The 20,357-nt window shown below is 41.2% G+C and overlaps 6 protein-coding genes across 10 annotated transcripts in view; 3 read left to right on the forward strand and 3 right to left on the reverse strand.

The window, feature by feature from the left end:
* Positions 1-6,410, reverse strand: part of LOC125984088 (glutamate receptor, ionotropic, N-methyl D-aspartate 2B, genome duplicate a) — a 65,282-nt gene extending 58,872 nt beyond the window's left edge. For 2 of the 4 annotated variants that reach the window (XM_049745919.2, XM_049745918.2), the window contains exon 1: positions 4,730-6,410. The gene's annotated coding sequence lies outside the window, so the exon portion shown is untranslated. Of the gene's footprint in view, positions 1-477 lie in introns of all 4 variants that reach the window. The other 2 variants (XM_049745922.2, XM_049745921.2) reach the window with 1 other exon arrangement.
* Positions 6,411-6,587: 177 nt separating this feature from the next.
* fmc1 (formation of mitochondrial complex V assembly factor 1 homolog) lies at positions 6,588-8,048 on the forward strand. Its single transcript, XM_049746151.1, has 2 exons — positions 6,588-6,731; positions 7,604-8,048. Exons 1-2 carry the CDS (start codon positions 6,603-6,605, stop codon positions 7,805-7,807), a joined length of 333 nt encoding a protein of 110 aa, XP_049602108.1. The 5' UTR covers positions 6,588-6,602; the 3' UTR covers positions 7,808-8,048.
* Positions 8,049-8,748: 700 nt separating this feature from the next.
* On the forward strand, positions 8,749-11,765 carry LOC125984178 (heme-binding protein 1). Its single transcript, XM_049746135.2, has 4 exons — positions 8,749-9,024; positions 10,481-10,619; positions 10,699-10,879; positions 10,954-11,765. The coding sequence occupies exons 1-4, from the start codon at positions 8,947-8,949 to the stop codon at positions 11,129-11,131; spliced, it is 576 nt and encodes a 191-aa protein (XP_049602092.1). The 5' UTR covers positions 8,749-8,946; the 3' UTR covers positions 11,132-11,765.
* Positions 11,766-11,836: 71 nt separating this feature from the next.
* On the reverse strand, positions 11,837-15,524 carry wbp2nl (WBP2 N-terminal like). Its single transcript, XM_049746108.1, has 8 exons — positions 15,356-15,524; positions 14,310-14,418; positions 14,057-14,195; positions 13,893-13,985; positions 13,597-13,806; positions 13,308-13,421; positions 12,920-13,002; positions 11,837-12,832 (listed from the first exon to the last, which is right to left on the reverse strand). The coding sequence occupies exons 1-8, from the start codon at positions 15,484-15,486 to the stop codon at positions 12,776-12,778; spliced, it is 936 nt and encodes a 311-aa protein (XP_049602065.1). The 5' UTR covers positions 15,487-15,524; the 3' UTR covers positions 11,837-12,775.
* On the forward strand, positions 15,442-18,539 carry LOC125984124 (zona pellucida sperm-binding protein 4-like). Of its 2 annotated transcripts, none has more exons than XM_049746052.1 (12): positions 15,442-15,550; positions 16,372-16,496; positions 16,562-16,682; positions 16,743-16,877; positions 16,948-17,120; positions 17,213-17,292; positions 17,351-17,484; positions 17,542-17,725; positions 17,787-17,925; positions 17,983-18,052; positions 18,146-18,280; positions 18,356-18,539. In XM_049746052.1, exons 2-12 carry the CDS (start codon positions 16,428-16,430, stop codon positions 18,502-18,504), a joined length of 1,389 nt encoding a protein of 462 aa, XP_049602009.1. In that variant the 5' UTR covers positions 15,442-15,550; positions 16,372-16,427; the 3' UTR covers positions 18,505-18,539. The 2 variants fall into 2 exon arrangements, with proteins under 2 accessions (XP_049602009.1, XP_049602008.1); XM_049746051.2 differs by lacking the exon at positions 15,442-15,550 and adding an exon at positions 15,920-16,310.
* rrp7a (ribosomal RNA processing 7 homolog A) lies at positions 18,537-20,347 on the reverse strand. The gene is made up of 7 exons (XM_049746113.2): positions 20,200-20,347; positions 19,853-19,995; positions 19,603-19,728; positions 19,394-19,517; positions 19,216-19,313; positions 18,936-19,143; positions 18,537-18,831 (listed from the first exon to the last, which is right to left on the reverse strand). Exons 1-7 carry the CDS (start codon positions 20,261-20,263, stop codon positions 18,746-18,748), a joined length of 849 nt encoding a protein of 282 aa, XP_049602070.1. The 5' UTR covers positions 20,264-20,347; the 3' UTR covers positions 18,537-18,745.
* Between the last annotated feature and the right edge of the window lie 10 nt (positions 20,348-20,357).

A 20,357-nucleotide genomic window follows, 5' to 3' on the forward strand; every position in this document is an offset into this window, starting at 1 on the left:
GGGGGGAACAAGAAGGACAGGAGGTTACCGAAGGGTCGCGAACACTTTCAAGAGCCTTTAGTGCCCGCTGCGACATTTGACCTGCTGTCTTTCACTTAGTATGACTTAAGAAAACATACGTCAATGTGAAAACAGTTCCCCATTGTGTTATTTGCTTTAAAATAAAATCAGGCCACTTCTCAACAAGAGAAAAAAAAAAAAAAATTCAGGCTTAATCTGTTTAACTGCGTCTCATAACTCGGTTGTGTGTGGAAACTGGCAAAAAACTGCTGAGTGGACTAAAAAAAGCAAAACCAGTCCAATTGGGTAAATTATAAAAATTTTTTGCTCCAGATGTTCAGCAGCATTAAATTGTCTCCGCTTTCATTGCCAACGACGACTAATAAGGGCCGCTTATCAAATCTGCTTATGCATGGCTGACAAATGGAAGGACAACATTTATGTGGATTGACGCCGTTTTCCGACACTGGCGCTCACCTACACAGACTGCAGCCACTGAATTTGGGAATACAGGTAGTCTTCGGTTTTGGCCAGACATTTGAAGCTGTTTTTCATGCTGACTACTCAAATGACTGCCTCCACCAAGGCTTTAATTCATCACCTGCAAAGTCAGTGGGTGGATGGACGATCTGAATAAAGAAAAAAAAAATTCAGCATGACCCAGCATTAATTGGATACGATTAAATTTATATACATTATGACGCTATTCTTGCTCAGTTTATTTTTAATCATTTTGTAAAATTAATTCTGAACCTCTGATAGTTTTTTTTAACTCTCCATCCATGCCAACGTATTGATTTAAGTTCCGAACAAAAGGCTGCTGAAGTCTCCATCGTTTTTGACTTTGTCTATATCTCCGAAAGTTGACGTTGTCATCCTATCGGTTATCTGGAATTTGAGTGCATGACAGTCAGCATTTTCCCGTGCAGACTGCTTCATTTTCTTATCACCGAGAAAGTTCTCTCTTCTTTGATCCTCCACAATGTGGTCGGAAATTACACATGATTAGTTTGAATTGAAAGTAGCCAGGCGGTAGAAAAACATCAATGGTACAACTACTGCACGAATACAAAAGCCGCATTTATGAAAAGCACGCCAATAAATACAAGCAATTGTTAAGAAAAATCCATTCAGGATTCAGATCAAAAATGATGACATGTTTGTACTGATGAATGCAAATCCAACCGTGCAAACTTGACACTCGTCTTTATTTTGCCAAAATCCGCGAGAATGCAGTCCATACTTAACGAAATTATTCATTTACATATGTCAGTGAATATTAAACATGTCTGCAGGGTAACAGATTGTCCTTTTCATATTTAATAGATCGATGGGCCGCACAAAAAGTCACGCAACAGTTAAACGAAACAAACATACACAACACAAGCTATGAAAAGATCAACTCATTTAAAACACCCAGACTCTTTTATCTGATACAAATGCCGCAAATGATCTTAAATGTTACGATTACGCTCACTCGTCTTTTCTCACCAACAGCGTCTGCATCGATACAAGTCTTTTAATCAGCTCTGATGAATTATTGAGCAGCCCCTTTTTTTTTTAATATATATTAGATTATGACCTATATTCAGGCTGCTTGAAAAGATCGTGCCAATAAAGTCCAGATTTAGTTTTGAAGTTGGCTTCTTGTCCCACATAAGCTTTAATCACTGAGCAAGACACATCCATGTAGCTCTGCAGATGTAATCATTCATTTAAGACGGCAAGTTCTTCTCAGGGTTTTTTTTTTTTCCACGCTGCCCCGCATAGCCAAGTGCTCAATTTGTGCCGGTTTAATTAAGGCTGATCTAGTACTCAGACCTCGACATGTGATACGTCTCATAGGAAGAACACGGGGAGGAAAAGGAAGCAGCATGAGATTAGTATTCTCCTGCTGTCTCCCCTCTTGGCCTGTTTATCAATGAAGATCATGTCTATGAAGGCTCTTCAGGCACACTTCTTTTCCACATAACCTTCTTGAGCGGTTTTTAAACTCTAAACACTGCCAAGGGTATTAATCATGAATTGTTTTTTATTTCTACAACAAAGCTGAAAGTGTTCTATTGACAAATACTAGCATCATCTTGAACTATGTTTGTGAAAGGGAAAACAAGTTTAGCATTCGTACGATACACTATAACAGCCAAAATCGAAGTTGTAAGAAAAAAATATATATATTTGGCCATAGCGTCATATTATCACAGATGCATGCCAGGCCAGTAGATGGCAGTGTGTCACTGAATCGTTTCCAAGTGTTGGAGAATTTCAACATGAATGTCGGCCATTTTGTTTTTCTGTTTCCACAGAAACCTTATTCAAACAAACTTCAAAAGGGCATTATCAACTAAATCAACATCCATAATAACATTTTCTCTTTTATAGTTGTCATAATAGAGACAAAAAGATTCACATCGCAGTGAAAATTTCAGCAAAATAGTCTCTATTCTCGCTCATAGCCTTGAAAGGCTTGTTGAGCCGTGTGCCACAGAGGCGCAGCGGAGTTTGCACTCCAAACGTCCATTTTGCATCGCAGCAGCTGTGACAAACAATTTGCTTCTCGATACCGCAGTCGGTTCAGTCACACGTGCACCTACAGAACCGAGGACAATGGGGTAATGATCCCGACGTTATGAGAGCAGGTCCCAGGTACGGTCATAACCTTGACTGCAGACAAACACGCACGCACGCACGCCGTATAAATCCAAACTGATGTCAACGACAGGAGAGTTAATCAGAGAAAAGGGGTCAATCACGGCTGAACCTTTGATGGATGTTTGTGACTCTCTGTGTGGGTGTGTGTGTCTGTCAAAAGTAAGAGTGGGTGTGAAAGCACATTTTGCATCCGACACACTGAACATCTCATTCAACGGGATGGCGAGTTGCTCTCACATTTTGCAAGCCGATAAAATGATTGGGTTGAGCTCATGCCCATGCATGACTATTTATGGATGTCATTTTATTAGGCATTGCGGCCAATTGGGAAGGCGGAATCACAAGTGTGCAAAAAAAAAATGCTTTTGCTTGTATGAGTGAGGATAAGTGCTAATCAGGCGGATGGCAGGAAACAAACTATGAATGTTTACATCCCTTGCTCCCCGTTACTCTTGCTATACTGCAGACGGAAACAAATCAAAAATAGCAATTCAACTACCTAACATTAGTCATCTCTCACACAGACGCAAAAAAAAGGCCAATAGATTTATATGAATAATCTAAATATTTTTATGATAGTCACTATCTAAAAGACTGCAAGGCAAAAACAACATGAGTGAATTTCAAGCAATGTACTTGGATAAAAATAATATAACTAATAAAAAATAGTTGGTTGGAGCAATTGAAAGAATCAGTATTACATTATCAATTAAACACAATATGCTGCTTGGGGTCTTCAGTCCATTAGTAAAATCCCACAAAGGAAAAAAAAGAAAGAATATGTCAAAGCAGCTTCAGCCCATTAAGGAAAGAAAATCCCTTGTGTCAGATTTTTTTTTTACTTTTTACATTTGGAATTAGATATCCAGGATTTAAAAAGGTAATTCCACAGAAAGAAAGAAAAAGAGCTCCATCCAGAATACCCTTATGGGGGTAACAGTTTCCCACTTGTCATTATCTTCATGTAGTGGGCAGAGAAAACATTAAAGCTCCCCTAGAGAAATGGGAATACAAAAAAATGGAGAACAAAAAAAAAAAGGAGTTGTGTGACTGTCTTCACTTTGCTATGCATCTGTTGGTTGTTTTGACTCTAACGCATAACTCAGACTCTCTCTCTCTCGCTCACGACACACTCAAATAATCTTGGTTTTCAATTCACCACATTCACTCCCACCCCCCAAAAAAAAAATCAAACAGAATTTCATTAACCATATAGCAAAAATAACCCTAAATAAATATAACACAACTAAATTGCATCACAATTCTGCCAAGTGATAAAAGACAAGCATGGTTGGACGTGACATTTTTTTAAGATGCTGGATGAGCAAAAGAAATTGAAATGAATCAATATGTGGATCATATTATGAGATGATGGATAGAAAGAAAAATGGATGTCAAGGGACTAAAAATAATAATAATTAAAAGGAAAAGGGGAGAATAAAAAATCTTCTGCAAGATCAAGGCTTTTTTTTTCTCCTTCTAGTCCATTGTCTTTCAAAGCTTGTGTCAGTCTGTCTGCAGGAACAAGTCAGTTGAGAGCGATATGAGATGGAACGTGGGTGTGTGTGAGAGGGGGGGGGGGGCAGGAAAGTGTTGAAACACACATGACAGCCAAAGTGAACACACAGCTTGTCTAGAAGTATCCATGCACACAGTTTGACCTTCACATGACTAACTTGTCTGCAAAGCTCTTTTTATTTCCAAAAATGATGATCAGTCAATGATGGAAACGTCCTCCACTGAACAGATGTCTCTTATTGGGCATGGCGGGCGGCACATGGAAGGGAGGAAGCTGTGAGACATTTTAATGAAGGCACAAGAGCAGACTTTTTTTTTTGTGCAGTAACATAGAAATGACAATGCTGCTGGAATGTGGTTTGATGACGATGGGCAAGAGGAAGGCGGTCCTTGCTTGGGGTTGTAGTCAAACGGAACAAAAATTATTTATAACAGAATGAAATGGAGGCAATAATATGTCAAAGTGTGCATAGCAAATGCACGCGACAGACCTTCGGAAACATTGCTAGCACAAGAAAACGAGACTTGGTGACAGACACTAAACACCAAATAGACCTACCTATGGTTAGATTTAAGAACCGCCCAAAAAAGGATGCATAGGATGGAAGGAAGGGGGGAAAAATAGGAGGAGGGGTAGAGAAAGGTATAAAAGTAACAAAGTAGAAAAAAGAGGGGAGCCGATTAAAATGTCTTCATAGTGGGGAAGGGAATTAGCACATTTGGCGGCTTCGAAAAGTAGCCAAAGTTATGAGTGGACAATGAGCGGCGTCGAGAGGAGGAGGAGGCGGCGGTGGCGGCAGCGAGGGGAGGAGGGAGCGTGGGCTGCACAGGGAAAGAAAGAAAGAAAGGGCTGGAGGTGAAAGCAATTGAGAGAGGAGAAAGAATTAATGATGAGGGGGTAAAAGAAAGAATAAAAAAATGGGGGGGGAAAAATCCCCTTCCTCCTTCTTCTTTCCCGTCTCTCTCACCCTCCTTGTCTGGCTCATAAATAGAAAAAATTGTTGACCAGGTAAATGGCAAAATAGATGAGCAGACAGAGAAGTGAGAGAGCCAGCAAATGAACAGACAAAGCACCTCCCAGCAGCGCGATGAGGAAAAAAAAGAAGAGAAAGCGAAAGATAAAAGCAAATACTCCAGTGGCCTCCGTCGTCTCCAGTTTATGTGTGGAAGGGGGGCTTGGCGAGTTGTTCCCCTTCCCCTCCTGCCTTCTGCTCTCTTCTCTCGCTCTCCCCCAAAAAAGCTTCCCATCCAGATGAGGAAAAAGCAGGCACAGGTGTCCTCTGTCCCTCAACTCTGCTTGGACATGGGCTGCCACTCGCACAGGTAAGACATTGTTGCAGCAGCAACACACAGTGTGAGGAGGAAAAAAGGCGTGCAGGGGGGGCTGCTGCTAGTCAAGCACTGAGGGAAAGATGTGAAGCTGGAATTGCTCTGTCTCCCCTCTCCCGCCCATCCCTGCGAAAAGATGGGAGGAAGGGAGGTTCGCTCGCTTGCTCGCTCTCTGCATTAGTATTCATTGAAAGAGTGTGCGAGAAAGCGAGCAGAGGGGAGCCTGCAAATGTCGAGGAACCCAACTGGTGTGTGAAACTGACAGGAGAATGGCTCCCTCTAGTGGCCTTTGTCAGTACATATGCTCGGATACGGTGGCAAGCGAATGGACCACGTTGGGAGATAGATGCAAGTTAAAAAGTAAGATACAAGGATTGAACTTTCATTTTTCAAGCAAGTCAAGTCGAGTACACATCACTTGGGTCATAAATCAAATTAAAAAATGTGGCTTTGTCACAGCATAAAGTGAAGTGATTAAAAAAGTTGTTTTCCACTTATTACAACAAAAAAGACAGTATAAGTGGAAAGAACAACAACTTTATATTTAAAAAGAAATGACAAAAACTACATTCTAACAGTAAAGATTTGCAGGTTAGTTGTTATTTAGGTTTCGCCAGGACTAATAATGTATTTATCTTTAACAGAGATTATGCCCCGCCCCCCTAAACATTAATAAAGTTACGACTATCTTAAAAACCGCATAAACATAGACCAACATGGTTTTGTATAGTTTATTTTTCTATTTTATTTTATATTTTTAGAACGAGTAAGCTATATGAAAGACTGAAGACTTTCAGTGTTTTTGTGAATTCGTACAGCCCGACTTCTATAATATGCATACAAGGACCAAGAGTTTGTTGTGTTAAAAACGCAATTTCAACTTACAACAAAAAACAAATTGTGTAAGTTTTGTGACAATAAGCAACAAAAAGCACGTATTCTGGAAAAATGTATTACCTTTCTCCGTCGAGAAAACGTAGAAGTCTGACAGCAAGCCAGGTGTTTCTGTGGCGGTCTTGATTGCTCGATTGTGCGACGTTTGATTAAGTTGGTCTGGTTGCGGAGTGCAGACATCGCTCCCCGATCAAAACATTTATCTAAAGATGGCAGCGTCTTCATCTTCCTTGCGCGTCTACAGGGGGATTCTCAAAGAATTACGAGCCATGCAAGGGCAAAATTATAAGCAGTCGCTGGCGTATAACTACGTAACCGATCAATTTCGCAAAAATCAGGCAAGTTTTCTCTTTCCTACAGTTCTACTTTTGATCAGCTAACTTTTCTTAATCAATACACATTTAGTGGTATTTTCCTCTATTTGTTAAATGCGTTTTGCTATTTTAATAATATTTAAAACGCCATGTACGTGTATGGACATATATTTTGACTGCAGCGGAACCCAAGGGCATGCTAACAGCTAACAGCTAACATTGCAGCCTAGTAGTGTTACCCAACGTGGATTCTTGACTGGACACTTTAGCACACTGCATTAGCATCCAGTTTAGCAGAAACATCTAAATTTAATCGTTACTAGGATAACTGCACTTATTACATTCACGTTAAGACCCCAAATTGTCTTTTTAGTTATTGTCTTGTAATTGACTTGAGACTAGTGCTCCTGCTCACCTTTGACCCTAAAGGGGGAAAATGTGGAAGGATTAATGGTGCATTCAAACACAGTGACGCTGCCCGTTGAAATGAAGCATTTAGATAGTTAAGCATATAGGCTTAAAGCTTACATTATGAACGCTTGAGCGAACAAGGCTCACCACGGTGGCTGAATGCATGTGCAGTGATGCACAACAGCTAGGGGGAAGACTCGAGCCTGTCAGTGTGTATTTGTTAAAGCTCCAAAAATGGCCCAGGGACATTATAATGTATACGCGCGATCATCGGGACTGGAGCAAATGCTTAATGTCAGCATCACTTGCTTTATCAGGTGAAGCAGAATATTGTTGACTCAGAAAAGCTGGTGATGATTGCGTATCTGTCGTTAATGTCACTTAATTTGCCACATCCTGGCTCCCTGCCCCCACTAATGTCCTTTTCGTGTCAGTTGTAATTAATAAAAAGTGCCGGGGTTTAAATCAATTCTTCTCTGCTGCAGGTGACGGGTGAGAGGCATTGCCGTGCCCAGCAGGAGGCGCTCCATGCTTCACAAACCTACCTGTGTCTGCTGGCAGCTTCCAGGAACCACCAAATCCTGCATAACCTCTACCATGGAAAGGGAGAGTGCAGGACTGAAGAGGTGGCGGGTCTGGTGGGGCTCAGGTTGCCTACTCAGCCAGGAGGCAAAGGCTGGGAGAAGTGAAGGCTGCATGGGGAGCGATGGAAGAATTGATGCCTCGTGAACAGCAACCTTCAAACGGACTATGTGTTATTTGAGAAGAGTGAAGGCTGTGGACTCTGCCAGGGAGGAAACGTGTGGAGAAAGCGTTCTGAATAGATTTACCCAACAATGTATCTGCTTTGGTCTTGCAAATGTTTTTAAATATTCAAAAGGAATGGCAGGCAACTATTTTACTTTCTCAATTAAACTATTCATTGCTTAATATTTGGTTTCCTTTCTTTCGAATCCAAGGCATGATTAATGGTTATTATTTCACCCACCATTATAACATGTAGTCAGAAATTCAGTTTCAAAATGGAAACTTTCTATTTGAGAATTCCAGTCACAAAGCTACAAACAAGCCATCAGTAAAGTTGTCCCTCGCAGCTAACGGAGGCCGGTCCATTCATTGCTTTCTCACTTTGCCCACAGTGACACCAGTCACTGTTTTCCATTGCACTGTTTTTCCATTAATCTCTCTTTCTCTGCCCCCCCCCCCCCTCCCTGATGACTAACATTGCTTTCAAAGTCAATTTAAAAAGAATGCCCCCAAAGCCGAGCAAGTCACTGCGACACTGGAAGTAAGGCAACTAACTCGTGCATTGGCCACATTCTACACACTCAAAACCTTTTAATGCATTGTGACAAACCAAAGGCTTGTGTCCCAATTAATAATGCACAAATAAACGAAGACGTAAAAAAAATATATATATAAAGTAGAGCATAGAGATAACAAACATAGATAATATTGCCTCATCCATTTCCTTGTGTTCTCTGCTTTGCTTATTTTGCAGAGTGTGAATGCTTTTTCCAGTTTGCGCCTGTGTGTAAATGTAGAGCGAAAAGAAGTGTGAGAAAGGCGGAGGCACTGAGAGTGGAGGCTCCCTCTCTCTCTCTCTCTCTCTCCCTCCCTCACTCACTCAAAAAGAAAAAAAGACAGCGAGGCAGCGAGCATCTCTAACTTGTGGCCGCGGAAGGCGCACAGAAGGATGAGTTGATGAGGAAGCAGTAAGCCGAGAAGTGGCGTGCACGTTGAAGAACCGAGTGGATACCTAAAACATTTGGAGTCGCGAGACATTAGGGTGACAAGAAGAAGGGAGCGTCAAAGAGTGAGGTGCGACATGTTTGGAATGCTCAAAAATTCGCTTTTTGGAAACACGGAGGAGACGGAATATAAACTACTGAGCACGGAGACCAAGGTAAAAAAGAAATCTGCACATTTTTCAAACTCATCATGTAAACTATGAGACTAAAAGTAAATATAGATTCTCATCAGCCATGTTTCGGTTAAAAAAATATATATATTTAAATTATTCTATTGTATTTCTTATGCAAGCTAGACATATGCACGCGAGCTACCTGAGCCCGTTTGTGGTCAACCTCCTGGCTCACATTATTCACATGTTCTGAGCTCACACGGCCACTGCGATGACATCACAGTGAAGGCCACGACCTTTTCTTATCTCTGTCATCCTTCTTCATCTCCATACATTGAAGAGAATGCCATGGAAAGCGAGCGTTGGTGTGTTAACTCTGGCGATGCCCGGCAGCTACTTGTTGTCCATGTGCTCTTTTGACTCACTCACTATGCATCGCTACGAGTGCAAGGAGGCATGCATGCTTTGGTGATCATCTGTTGGGAGTTCTGAGGCCAGATTTAGGCTTTGGGGGATGCAAGGCTTATTTTAATAACTCACTCATGGGGTCATCCACCTTGGTCCACACTGACAACAGCGCTACTGCTATTGGCAAGAGCGTCTGACGTTGTGTTGTTGTTTACGAACTTTTACGAAGTCGTTAAATTGAATGACCAAATCTGTACTAAAACTAGATTTTCAAAAAATTACTCGGTTTCTTTGGAAACGAGCAGCTGATTTTACAACCATCAAATCTCTAAACTGGACTCAAGGTTAAACAACCGATACGGAAATCAGAGATTGTTACCGAAACCCTCGGACACCCATCTGACACCTTACATACTTAATTAAAACTGAGAAGAAGTACAGAGGAGCAACCTGGTCCAGACATGATGTAATTAAAAGACTAAATAACACAACATGGCCAGCAATTTACTCTTCATTTTTACATTTAAACTGCTGAATAAATAGCATTTGAATGACCTTTACATTCCTCCACTTGCAACCTTGGACAAAAAAGTGATTTCCTGCATGTATAATTATGCAATGAAGCCACAGAAGCCCCTCAAAACGTATTAAGGTCACAATTGCGTAGCGATGGAGCAGCGTGGCCACGTTCCGCATTAACCCCTGGAAATCACATAAAAAGACGCTTGCATCATGGTAACAGTGCGCTGGAGGCTGGAGGGGAGGGGGGGGGGAGCAAGTTGTGTTTTGCCTGCGTTATGTAACATTGTGTATCTCTGGCCTATTATAATGTGTAGCCTGACTGAACCCACTGCGGCAGCAGGAGACATTAAATCACATCAGAGGAAAACATGTTGTCCTCTGGATGCTTTTATCCGGGCCACACTTGTATGTGCAATTGTGCAAACACAAACATACATGTACACACGCTAAAAGATTTGAAGGGCAATGGCCCTGCGTTAAGCCAGTCAACCTCATGGCTCATGGGTTTTGGGTTGAGAAAATGTTTTTGCACAGAGTCACTAATGCCTAAATCCTTCCACATCTCTAGGATGGCGTAAGCTTCGAGGTACGGCGTTACGACGCCGCTAAATACGCCGTTGTTTCCTCCGAGGGACGCACTTATGACCAGGTGACAGGCGAGCTGGTGAGGAAGCTCCTCATGTATATCGGTGGAAGCAACGAACAAGGTAGGAACTTTTCCCATGAAAAGCGCCGTGCAAAATGCCGCATTCAATTTCGATATACTATTATTCTTTTCTCAACAAGGTGAAGCCATGGGTACGGCAGCCCCAACTATTATCACCGTCTACCCTCGCAACGATGGTGTTCTGTCCCGTCGTCTGGTGGTCGCCATCCGCATCCCTACCGTCTACCAGCAATGCCCTCCAACACCTACGGACACTACCGTTAAAGTTGAGGAACGGCCCGGGATGACCGTCTATACACTGTGAGTTATATTTTTAGTCACAACAAACCACAGAATTCAACTACGATAATTTTTTTTTTTTTTTTTTCCCACAGGCAATTTGGAGGATTTGCAGGTGAGAGCGAGTTCCGAGCAGAAGCTTTGCGTTTGACACGCACCCTTGGCGAGACGGCGCCGTTCCAGCGCAAGCAATACTTCTGTTGCAGTTACGACTCGCCAATCAAGCCCTACGGACGGCGCAATGAGGTGTGGTTTATACAGGAGGAGCCGTAGAAACTCATTCTGACCGCTTCACTGACACTCATTCAACTGAGGAAAACAGACGGTAATGTCACTTCAGTATTGTGCTTCGCTTTACACGAAAGAAAACAAGTGTAGTATGTTTGTGAATCAAAAATGTACTGTGACTTGTGTATTTGTGTGCATAGCAAAAGGGAACACTATAAAAAAAAAAATATGCATACCTCACTTCTGCTTAGCAGTAATGTAGCATTATTTGTTTGTCCCAAATTAGATTATTAGCTAGTTTTTTTGTTGTATAATTAGAGATGACTATTGGGAGCGCTGTGTATTTTTTCAGGTTGTAGTAAGAGCAACACAAATGCAGTTTATCGTAGCGAGCAATTTCCGATTCTTTAATTGGGAACTGGAAATGAAGTGGACGTTAAGCCATAAAGTTGTGTTTCTAATGAGTGAATGGTGCCGTAAATTTTTAGCCGTTTGTTTTGTGATCATTCGCGATGGCAATTTGAAGTTAAAACTGCAAAGCATTTTTCATGTCGTTGTGCATTATTCATATTTATTTACATCCCTAAAAATATTACTGTGATACATCTGTTGTGTGGTTAAAACTGTAAGGTTCCAACTTGTCTGTGGGAAAATAATAAAAATGGTTGGAATAGTCGTATTTACAAGGCTTTTTTTTTTTTTTTTTTAAACTGATTCTCTTGAAAAAATAACTGCCGAGGCTCAAGGAAATATTAGAATCAATAAATGACAAATTTAATAGATTTCAGTTAAAGAACTTTCAGCCAAGCATGATTCATTTATAGACATTACATGAGTAAAGCAAATTTCAAATCCACACTAAGAATATTTGTTAAGGGTGTGCAAAGACCTGTTAATATCAGCAACAAAAAAAAAAAAAAAATGGTTAGCCCTCAGGAGATTTGACGGGAGGCAAAACGCTGCTGTTCTCTAAATGATGAAACCTGGTAACCGCATACTGGCCTAATTACAAAGAAGGTTTCAGCTTGCCTTTGCATACATGAATGCAAGAGAGGCCAAGAGAACAACGTCACTCGGGTGAGCCCTGATTTTCCACTACGGCCATTGTCAACCGGGAATATTGCACACTTATTGTATGAAAATAAGGATTAAAAAAAAAAAAAAAGGTGCAATTTGGGTTATCTAGAAAATGTAATTGTACGTAAGCTATTAGATGAATCAGGAAGTATTGACGGCCATCAATGCATGACTAAAGTCTATTCAACCCACATCTGCTATTGTATATGAATAAACACTCCATTCAAAAACAGTATAGGAAATACACACTGTAAATGACACCACTGAAATACACTGATAATAAGTTCGGTTGTTAAAAGCGACACGAATGAACTCCAAGAAAGTGTGTGGTGGTACAGCTCGGTCGTTTCAAAAAAATAATAATAATAATAATAATACATTCATCATCCCACTGCCTCCTTTCAGCTTCAGATATTACTGTTTAGAACATGACAACAATTATTATATTAAGCAAAATAGCCAAAATAGGGCTTTTTGACTGAGGGGGGGGTTTGCAAGTTGTAATTTCACAAAACTGAATTGTAAGAGATTAAATGTGGTGTTTTGTAATATGCCATATACCGTGGTCAGGGATCCACCAGAAGACAAGGAGGAAGTGTCCGTAGCCGAGCCTCAGTTGTTTTTCTTTTCAGGAGAGTTTGGGTAAGGTGCATATGGAGGCGGCATCTCCTTTATCAATCAAATCAAATAAAATGGTATTAAAACAAAATAAAGTTACATGACTACTTCCACGTTACTAGATGAAAAGTATGTTACCGTGGGCATGTAGACATTGTGTGGATCGCTGGGATTGTAGTACGCATTGCCTGCTGCTTCTGCGGCTTTGGCGTTACCTGGGCCTGAAATAAACATGAATCAGAAAGGGAAGACAAAGAACCAATACACAACATGAAGTCCATTTCCGCACCCCGAGGATTTAGTCTTTCATGCAAAATCAGATGCCCAACACATGATATCTCAGCAGATGAATGAGGGGGGGGGGGTGGAATTAAATAACAGCACATGAGAGATCATGAGTTGCTTTTTTTTTTCGAGGTGGACTGATTTAAAGTGATTCACTTTGGGCCAGATGGATCACATCTGACGGGTGCAATGAAGCAGAAGAGGAAAACTCAAGAGAGGGAGTTGGGTGGGGGGTTCAAACCTGGAGGTGGTGGAGCTGTCCAGTTTTGCGGGGGTGCAGACCAGTTTGGAGGTGGCCCTGGATACGGGGGAGGTGGGGCCATGTAGTCAGACCCGGTTGGGTATGGGTACATTCCTGGAATGCAGGTCAACACATAAGGTCACAGACCTTGAGATGCCTTGAGGCAAAACAGCTGTTGCAAATCCAGCAAAGGCAAAAATCTCAAAAAAGTGAATGTATGGAATTAATTCATAACATTTTTGCTTTCATAATCGGTCATATTTTGGGAGAGAAAAAAGAAAAACAGCACCTGGAGCAGCTGCTGGGTAAGGGTAGCCCATGTTGCCAGGAGCAGCAGGAGGAGGCGGCGGTTGAGGGTAGAAGCCGTTCTGCTGCGGAGCGGGCGCGAAAGGATAGCCTTGAGCGGCAGGTGGAGGCGGGCCGTAGCCGTTCATCATTCCAGGAGAAGGGTAGCCATGATATGACGCAGCACCATTCTGGGCCGGGGCTCCACGGGAAGCTGTAAGACAGTGTGGTAACACGTGTTTTGTAATGGCTTTTACCCATATGCTGTGCTAATGCAAGAACGGAAAGTCGTGAAGAAACCATTTGTGGCCAATTTGAAGAGATGCTGGCCGAGCTCGATGGCTCCTCCGCTGGGAAATGACATCTTGAAATGAGCCTGACCCTCCCAGCCACCTGGTAATTACACAGTCAAACATATTTTAGATTTATATTTAGAATTTTTAGAATTAAAACAGGATACCTACCGCCCGGCTCAGCTGACACTGTCCCTTTAATGTAGTTGGCAGCAAACACGGGCTGCTCGATGCTGCATCCCTTCATCAGATAATAGGGGAACATGGCAGAACCCAGGGAATCTTTTGTGTTACTGGACACAAACACCATCTAAGCCAGCGGGTGGTTAAAAAAAAAAAAAACATAAGAGTAAGGTCAATGACATAATGGAAAAAACAGCTAATGTACCAGCAAATGACTCATAGTATGTCATGTCGGCATTACCCTGTATGGTGTGAGGTACACAGTGCCCTTCTTGGTCCCCTTAAGTAGATCCGATTTACTGCTGACATCACTGAACGACAGCTCCACATTTTTACATTCCCTTAATACACTGGTGAGGAAGGAAAAAATATTAAAATCAAGGTTTTGTTAAATTTTTGCACTTTCTGATGCCAGTCAGACAAAAAATTCTGAACCAGACAATTCTTGTTTTGAATCTGACGTCCAAAAACATTTTTTTATATATATATATATATATATATATAAAATGAAACACTCAAAAAGGAACTCCTGCTCCTAAAGCCATTCACTAGGCCACGCCCCTTAAAGGCATATATAATGTAACTTAACTTTATAAAACCACCTTATATCTTTGTATTTATATTTTAATGTGGCGCCATTTGTTGTTATTGAAAACGTGTTATAAAACAACTGTGTTTTGGGGAGGGGCTAGAACAGAAAAATGGCTGTTCAAATCATTTTAGTCGTCTAGATTTATTTACATAGCTTAGTTATGAAACTATTTAAACTTGTAGGTCATATTAGAACTCGATATGTATCTTAACTTACCTTATTTAGCTTAATATTAGAATATTTGACATTATTTAGCTAAAGCTTTACAAAGACAACTCTAAGTATGATGTAATTAAATTCTACGTCTCTTCAGACTAAAAATATTACTCACATTTCGAAATTAATATCTCAAAATATTGATAAATTCGATTATACCCAGTAAAGTGGCCGACAAGATAATGTCAACATACTGGCTTCCTGTTTTGAAAGTTAGCTTATAGCGCGCCTTTCTTTAATGAGCTAAACTACAGCGGAACCGTCACTATAGTACGCGAATTTGGAAAAAATCAGTTTTAAAAACATTTTAAAAACATCACGTGGAAAACAGCCAGCGGCACAGCTGCGTCAGCTTAGTTGTGCTAAAGCTAAACTAGGCCACGATGCTGATGTTGATTACAAACTAAACAAGCCAACAAGGCTAATTTTTCCGTCAAATCGCATTGGCAAAGAAAATAAATAAAGGAAGTTTATCATACCTTTCTCCATTGTTGATCATCACTCCGCCATTTTGGGAGTGATTTCTATTTAACGCCATGGTCGTGTAGCTGTTGCGCTCGCTGGTGTTTGGTGGAGTTTGTTTGCGCTCCACTGACAAGAAACGCCACATACGTCACGCGTTACGTCACGACACCACCTGGGCATACGTCACTTCCTGTAAAATCAAAATAAAGGTAAGCTCTTCTGAGTCTCTGAAACGTCTGCTTAAACCTGAAGGCAGCAATAAAATTTAATTTGATTTTAAAATGAACAAAAGATTGTGCAAATACGTACAGTATTTTTGTGCATTGATGTAAAATACATATTTTAAATGTAGTTATTTGAAAATAGTTTATTGAAATTAACTATAAATTGTTACATTATTGTAAATAATTTAAGATTAGATTAATAGTTTGAATTTTCTTAAATGTAAATTATTAATTCTATCTACTTTATATATATATATAACTAATTGATCAAATTCAAAAGAATGTAGATGTGTTTGTAAATGTTTTATTTTCATAAAATATTTTCCTGACAAAATATTAATCAAATACATGGTCGTTTTTAACAATAATTTTAATATTGGCTCCGATTTGAGTGATTAATCCTTTGACGGAGGGTCGCTCGGGTTCCAGCTTCTAACCAATTAGACCTAATTGGATAGTCACATGATACCTACCTGTCTACTTCAACTAGCGATCCACCTAGTTAGATGTGGGCAATGCTAATGAAAGAATAAGTATTAACACTACAAAGAGATGAATAGTCATTTTGTAACATTTTATTTGATTTCCATTGTTTTGACCTTCAACATTCAAGTCCATCTGTGTATCGAAAAGGGCTTAACGCCAACTCAGAGGCAAAATCTTGCCTTGCCCAGAGTCAGCTGCTCTCAGAGGGGAATAAAAGCTATATTTGGCTCGCAGGTCATCGATAATATTCGCGTAAAAGGTGAGACTGCACCATCAAATTGAGAACTATTAAAGTTATGATCGCTTTGCTCTTATGTCAGACAAGACAGGGGCAACATTCACAGTGCCCAAGTCCGAAAGCTTGTGTGGGGTCAAAATGGCCAGACACAACAACCAGAGCCTCATTTTCCTCAGCACGTACGACAGCTGCTACGCTCAACTGAAGGTAAAAGAACATTTAATTCTATTCGAATGGTTCAATTATTCAATATGATGCCTTTGAACCCTCAGGACAACAAAGTGGTCATCCCACTGCAAGTGCAGCTGACAGGAGATGATCGACTGTTCAATGTAAACATCAGCTGCCCTCTGACAAGGAGACCCAAGGGGAGTCCCCCACTCCCACCAAAAAGTGAGTGGAGATGAACTGAGTTACCTTGACTACGGGTGTCTTAAAAACCATTTGTTCCAGAATTCCATGGAGAATGTGCGATCCACAAAGACCTCCAAGTGAAATGTGGACAACAAAGAGTGTCTCCAGATTCCTGCGCCAATTATGGATGCTGCTACAATTCTACAGATGCAACGTGCTACTATAGACTCAATTGTGAGTTTTTACAAATTAAATTATGTGTGTATAAAGAGCCAGATATGTTTTATTTGGGTGATTCTTCCAGCCTGCTCTCTGGATGGACATTTTGTGTTTGCTGTGGAAGCCACCACGATGGACCTACCCATGCGCCCAAGAAGACTCCGAGTCAAGAATCAGCCAGATTGCATCCCAGTGATCGCCACCCCACACACTTCCGTCTTTAAGATTCACGTCACGGATTGTGGGGTTAAAGCAAAGGTCGTGCGGATTCCTTGATACTAAACCTGTCAATCAAAACTCAATGACATAACCACTTACTGTGATTATTCTGCTACTCCACCTTCCTTTAGGTCAACGGAGATGTTGTCGTCTATGAGTTGGAGGTGGAGGAGCTGCCCGACCCTAGGAGGACAAACCAATCATCATTCAAGTAATTAATATCACACAATTGCATCTTTACTCAAGCCTGACCCATTTTTTTTCCCAAGTCTCCAAGTTGACTGTGAATATGAAGCATCAGCGCCAAAGCGTGTAGCGTATCTGCATTCCCTCAACAAGGTGACCAACCCACCACCCGTGGTTGGTTTGGGAACCATCAACGTGCAGATGAGAATTGCCACAGGTAATAAAACGCAAAGACTCCCTTTTAGCTTTGATAGCCTTTTCTTCATCCATCTAGATGCATCCTTCACATGTTTCATTCCCGAGGACCAGCTTCCACTGACGTTGCCACTGCGTGAAACCATCTACGTGGAAATCTCTATTGCGCAACCAACGCCAGACTCCACACTTTCCCTGCATGTAAGGGATTGCTTCGCCTACCCGGCATCTCGACATTCTGTGTGGACGCTTCTTTATGATGGGTAAGGAATGAGCAGAATTGCCAAATTGGAGCTGCTAGCCTAATCTTCTCCTCCTGGATAGATGTCCTAACCACCTGGATGACTCCAGAGGTTCAGTCCCTGTGGACAACCAGGGTAAAACCTATTCCCGTTCTCAAGTCCGGAGATTTGACGTCAAGACTTTTGCCTTCTTTAAAAAAGGCCAGCCGAGTGTTGAAGAAGTAAGTTGGGGCGGAAAAAAACCCCCAACAGCTTCCTGACTCCTTTTTTTTTCTCAGATATACTTCTATTGTTGGGTGGAAATTTGCACACAGGATGTGGACTGTACACAACTCTGTGGCATCGTTTGTGAGTACTGTATATTATTGTTGTTGGGGTTCAAAGACTGGTGGAGCGAAAAGGGGTTAAGGGTCAAACTAAAATGTTCTTACCCCCCCACAGCATCTGAAGGTGAGAGAAGCAGAAGAGAGGCTTCATCTGAAATTCATCCCACCCAGCTGGTCTCTTTGGGCCCTTTGCTGCTGCGTCAGAATAGCACAAAAATTAAGAGTGGTCCGTGTGTTCAGCAGAAGAGTGGTAAGTTCAGCTCATGCCGAAACTGGTCAGGAAAATTTGGATCATTGATGGTTTATGATGTTGTCTCTTCCTCAGTGTATACTGACACGATGTTTGTTCTCGCTGGCATGGGGGCGATGACAACGCTGCTGCTGGCGGTGGTGGTGATATCGTGTCTAAGCAACAGGAAGTGTCCCAAACAAAGGGCAACACAAGTTTCTGATGCTCAAATTGAAGATCTGTGATCTCATAATAAATATTTCACGTAGCCCTCAGGAAATGATCCGCTTTACTATTTAATCTGTTACATTACACTCATCAGCATTTAGTATCAGTTTATATTTGGAGAAATTAGTAGCTACATGACAAATTATAAATCCAAACTTTCCTTTATGGCATGAACATGATGAAGCTCAAGTAAATTATATACAGATGATAGAAATTTGCCAAGTGAGAAACAACGCAGTGAACGATTGTTGCGTTGCTTTAATACGGTCTGAACTTTCTTTGAGCCCTGAGGAGCGCTATTCTTTGTTTGTCCTCTTCGAACTTTTTCCTGAGTTCAGCAATATCTGAAACCAAAAACATCAACATGCCTTATTTTCAGAACACACAAAAAAAAATTAAAATTAAAATTCTCCCTGAGACTGATGAATAATGGACTAAGCCAACTTACGTTCTTTCTGCGTGTTTTTATGCTGCCAAGAGTAGAAGTTCAACAGCTCCTTCCTCTTCTTCTTCCTCATTTCCTTCTGCAGGGTCCTTTTGTTGGCGGCCTCACTGTGGGGACGCGCTTTGCTGCCCTTTTGCCCCCTGCTGACTTTCACCCAGCCCTCCTCATCCTCTTTCTGTTTCTCCTCCTCCTCCTTCAGGCGCTCCGCTTCCTGGTACAAATAAAAACAAATACATTAAGACCATGCAATGCGCTTGAAACATTCAAACAGAATACAACGTACCTCTTCTTTCGTCTTGTCATAATTCTTCATGAACTCATCGACTACATTTTGAAGGATGTTCGGCGGAACGATGGAATCTTTGCACTGTTGGATCCATTCTGGGAAAGCCATACACAAGTCAGACTGAATTTAAACAAAACACTCATTATTGTGTTATTAATGTGGAAACTTAACTCACTTTGTATACCAGTCTTAACTGTACGCTCTGTTGAGCAGACCACCAAAGGCACATTGTAGGGGTGCGACTTAGCTGCTGCAATACTCGAAGGACTAGTGAACACGATGTAACCAACTTTGAAACTCTGAATACAGAGAGGAAGGGCATGAGAAGAATGGCATTGCAAAACAGAAATGACTAAACTAGAAAAAAAAACATTGTTACTCTACCTGTTTTTCAGCCGTTTTGAAGAATCTGGACAGTTTCGGTTCAGACTGGCGGAATGCGCCCGGGTGGTCACCCAACTCCACGTATTTAACAGAGCCAAATTGTGAGAACAATTCCTCGACGACTTTCTGAGTGACCAAAAAAAAAAAACACAACACCAATACTTTTAGTTCAGTTAAATTGTGCACACACATATCTACTGATATTTATTCACTGGTTAACTCAAGAAGTTCTCATTGATTGTTATTGTACCTCGGAGCAATATGGCGGTATGTTGAGGACAAACAACGTCCTGTCGAGTGGTCGGTGGGAACCTGTCTCTGACCGAACTTTGTGCTCCTTCACGTACAACTTGTGTTCAGATTTCATGTCTGCTTCAAACTTCAAGGGCAACACTGCAAAAGAAGAGAGAAAGACATATTATAAACGACTAAACGTAAATCTACAGCGTTACCCCTCCCCGCGGATAGGCCAGCCAGGTTTGAGTAAAAATAACTTTATTGAGCTATAAATTTATTTATGAAATGACAAGAATGCGTTCTTCCGTTGGCAATTTAAAGAAATCTACAAGCTATACGACACAAGTACTGTTTAAATACCTGCAAATCCTCCAGGAATAATACAAGCCTTGCCGTTGGCATGTTTGCGTTTGGACGGTGCCATCTTGTTGTGACCCTTGACACCGGAAGTAAAACTAATACGTCACAATGATATCCGTTATGTATTTTATTTTGAAGGCGGAATGCATTTCCTCGTT

The sequence above is a fragment of the Syngnathus scovelli genome, chromosome 16 (assembly GCF_024217435.2).
Source record: "Syngnathus scovelli strain Florida chromosome 16, RoL_Ssco_1.2, whole genome shotgun sequence".
Taxonomy (NCBI): domain Eukaryota; kingdom Metazoa; phylum Chordata; class Actinopteri; order Syngnathiformes; family Syngnathidae; genus Syngnathus; species Syngnathus scovelli.